At 41.3% G+C, this 3,878-nt stretch overlaps 1 protein-coding gene across 1 annotated transcript in view; it reads right to left on the bottom strand.

Moving 5' to 3' along the window:
* Positions 1 to 1,382: 1,382 nt before the first annotated feature.
* LOC123127456 (NADPH-dependent pterin aldehyde reductase) overlaps positions 1,383 to 3,878 on the bottom strand; it is a 23,025-nt gene continuing 20,529 nt past the window's right edge. Inside the window, exons 2-5 of the mRNA XM_044547177.1 lie at positions 2,850 to 2,919; positions 2,483 to 2,676; positions 2,219 to 2,391; positions 1,383 to 1,620 (exon numbers count right to left, since the gene is read on the bottom strand). Of these exons, the coding sequence (XP_044403112.1) occupies positions 1,551 to 1,620; positions 2,219 to 2,391; positions 2,483 to 2,676; positions 2,850 to 2,919 (507 nt within the window). The 3' untranslated portion in view covers positions 1,383 to 1,550. The remainder of the gene's footprint in view (positions 1,621 to 2,218; positions 2,392 to 2,482; positions 2,677 to 2,849; positions 2,920 to 3,878) is intronic.

The following is a 3,878-nucleotide window of genomic DNA, read 5'->3' as shown; positions in this document are numbered from 1 at the left end:
CCGCTCACTTGCACACCACTACTGGAACTACCGCACTAAGTAGTAGTACTGCTCCCTAGAGCGATAGTACCGCTTGAGTGCGAAATGTGGGCAGATAATAGTTGGATTCTTTCCCACTATATATAGGGGGTCTTCTTCATTGTTGCGCCCTAAAGCTTATTTTCGCCCGATCTTTCTCCCTAGCCATCAAATCTTGTTGATTCTCTAGGGTTTGCTTGAGAGGGCCTCGATCTACACTTCCACCAAGAGATATTTGATCCCCCTCACTAATCCCTTGCGGATCTTATTACTCTTGAGTATTTGGGCACCCTAGATGGAAGAGGTCACCTCGAAGCTACAATCCATTATGGTGAAGCTTTGTGGTGGTGTTGGGAGCCTCCAATTATGTTGTGGAGAGAGCCCCAACCTAGTTTGTAAAGGTTTGATCCTTGCCTTCAAGGGCATCACTAGTGAAATCACGACATCTTGCATTGTGCAAGGACGTGAGGAGAATACGATGGCCTTCACACCGCTCCAACAGAGACGTACTCCCCCCTAAAGGGAAGGAACTTTGTTAACACATCCTCATCCCCATCGACTTCACTTGTGATTATCTCTTACCTTTACTTTGTGCAAACTAATATTGTGTTGTATCATTTGCTTGTCCGTTGTTGTTGAACTCATCATATAAGTTGTCCACCTAGTTGCATATCTGGAGAAGCTATTTGTTGCTAAGGCTAATTTGTTAAAAATAGCTAAAAATTGATAGTTGCCTATTCACTCAACACCCCCCCCCCCCCTCCTCCTTCTAGTCAACCATATTGATCCTTTTAATTGGTTTAGAAGGTAAGTAAATTTAAGGTGATTAATTATCATACGAGAATGGCTGCATGAAGGGGTGGTCGGAAGCAAAGTGAAACATGAAACCTTACTATCTTTTTAAATAACAAAGTAAGAAGATTTTGGTTTTTCCTCTTTTCTTCATTTTCTTAATTTTTATAGTTTTGCAATATACAGTTAACATTTTTCTAATATATACGGTGAACAATTTTCCTTCCCAAAAAACAATATTCTAAAATATATTTTTCTATGTTTAGTATGTTCTTAAAATATCCTCCTTGAAAAACAACTGCCGGGTCTTTGGGTGAAAACCCAACTAGAAAACCAAAGGGAAAAAAATAGAATACCAGTCACTGGCGGAGTGGCCGGCCAATTTGGGCAGGTCATCAGCGAAGGCTCCTCTGTTTGACGCCCACAGGTGTGAGCTCTCGCTACAAGCGAGGTATAGGCGCTCCCTTCTTCTAGTGCCAGTTGAAATTAGATATATTTTTCTTAGTTTGGCTTGGGCTTTAAATTCTTGGGAAGCAGTTCGGAAAGCAAAGCCAGCAGATAAAGATGTTCCAAACAGCGAATACACAGCTCATTTTCAAACAACGGTTAGCCAAACTTACGAGCACAAGTACATGAACCTTTTTATCTTATTACTACAACATAATTGATGCAACAGCTGCAAGTTAAATGTCATAATTACTGGAGAACCGATATGTGATTAATACAACATTGCTACAGCATCATACAGTTAGTGAGGCACCATTATCTTCCAGTGAAAGGCTTAGAATCATTGTGGCTGCCTTGGGTGCCCTGACAAACAGCAGAAATCGTCTGGTTAATATGATTAGTACTCCTGGTTATAAGCTGTAACTGAAGCACGATACTTTCAATATGAAAAACACAAGTTGTAGACAAGAGACCAGATGTAGATGTATCATAGCTCTAAATCAAGCAAATAATAGCAGACTCCTAAAGATTCAATACTTTAACAGTTTGTTTTTAACAATCTGTTCAACAGTATGTCCTTTGCCTCAATGGCATATTCAGGAGTTGAATGTGTACTTTACTTAAACAAAATACGTTTACCCTCGGAAACATTAGTACGACTAATTGACTATGGATGATGTACTGCTGGAATGTGGACACAGCAGCATGAGTCAAGAAATAGCATGGGAGATCGATCCAATAGACTACTCAGCGGACGCTAATGTGTTGCTAATTATGTTATTTTCCATGCCTCCTATAGGGTATGAACTCCAAGCAACCTTCTTCCATGAACTCCTTTCCCTAGTGTAACCTTCCTTCTCTAGTTCGTTCGGATTTTACTATTTATATAAAAAATAATGAAATACATATGCTCATTTGTACAGTTGAGGAAGGGGGCAAACAGAATTCTACATAGATTTACCATTGCTCAGTAGATTGGTATAACGCAGCTGAACTTCCAAAGCATGAAGTAAGCATGTCGGTATTCACAACACCAGGGCTAAGAGCAATTGCTGCCAATCCAGGAGGCAACTCCTTTGCTAATGAGCGTGTTAAACCTTCAATAGCCCACTTTGAAGCACAATATGGTGCAACCTGAAACAACGTTACGCAATTTGGTATGTAATGAAGATCTCACAGTTACCAAATATAACCAGTATCAGCACAGCCTTTCATTTTGCCCTACCTCTGCAGCAGCAGACCTTCCCCAACCAGAGGATAAATTGATTATCATCCCATGTTTCTTCTGTATCATAAGTGGTACAAAATGGCGAAGTACATTTGCTGTTCCTTTAATATTTGTATCAACCACCGTATCAAATTCTTCTGCTGGAACATTCCACGTTTTGTTATTCTTGTTTATTGTACCAGCATTGTTTACTGCAGCAATCTCTCAATAGTTAGACTTCTGGAGAAATCACATTTTATGTAATATTAGAATGGAATTACAAATATGTGATTTCACAATCAACTTTAAGCAAGAAAAGTGATTATTTTCATATAGTTCCAGATGGCTTAAAGTGCACATTTGTAGAGCAGAAAGTATAGCAAACCTATGATATCAGGAATTTGCTTCCTTTCCACAACAGCCTTTGCCAATTCACCCATGCTGCTGTCAGACCTCTACAAAGAAGCACAGGAAGAATACTTAAGAATAGAAATTATTTCAACATAGGAAGCAAGTGAGAAAAATAGACCACATACATTACACTTTGCTTATATAGCAAACCTAAATGCACCATTCATATTTCATAAATTGTAGTGCTACTGACATTAATGCCATGTCGCATTATTCAAACTTAAGTTAATATTTAGTATCACAAGTTCAATATCCCTGCTAAATTTTCCCTTCACAGAAATCTTCAACGAAAGCAAGAAGACTGCTCACATGACATGTGAATTCTTGATGCTTTCGAGACAAAGGAGCTCATTAGCCTCTGTAATATCAATAAATGTCCAGCAACTATCATATGGTATAAAAATGGAAGTAGAAAGTTAGCAACCATGACCAGAATTAGAATACTGGGATTGCCTCGTATTGTTAGTCCAAGAGCCAAACAGCCCCATTGTCAACTCATGACTACCACAGTTTTGCTGAAATCTGAGATGGGCTCTAGGCCCATATTGCAATTTCTGAAAAATCTCTAAGGGCCCATGTGGGTTATATGGCACTAGGTGTGGTGGGAAGTTTAGTCCCACCCCGGAAGTGGAAGGAGAGTTGGAGTGGTTTATAAGGGTTTCTCTTCTACATGCTATTGGAGCTTGAGAAGAGAAGAGGCCCTCGCGCACTCCTCCTCCGCCGCCCGCCTCGCCACGCCACGCCTCGTCACGACGCGCCGCGGGTTGCGGGATTGAGCCGAGCCGAGCTCACACCTACGCGCTTATTTTTGCCAGTCACTAACGGAGAGTTTTCTGACAGCTGGGCCACGATCTGAGACGTCGGATCGTGGGCTGTCACGGACTCGGACGTGGGTCGAGCCCACGTCTCTCCACGCGGCTGTGTCTATAAGTATGCGGTGTCTCCTAACCCTAGCCGTCACGAACAGATCACATCTGCTCACGCGCACGCCCACCGTCGTTCC

Source organism: Triticum aestivum, chromosome 6A, assembly GCF_018294505.1.
Source record: "Triticum aestivum cultivar Chinese Spring chromosome 6A, IWGSC CS RefSeq v2.1, whole genome shotgun sequence".
Lineage (NCBI taxonomy): Eukaryota > Viridiplantae > Streptophyta > Magnoliopsida > Poales > Poaceae > Triticum > Triticum aestivum.
This window is presented reverse-complemented; position numbering and strand designations above follow the sequence as displayed.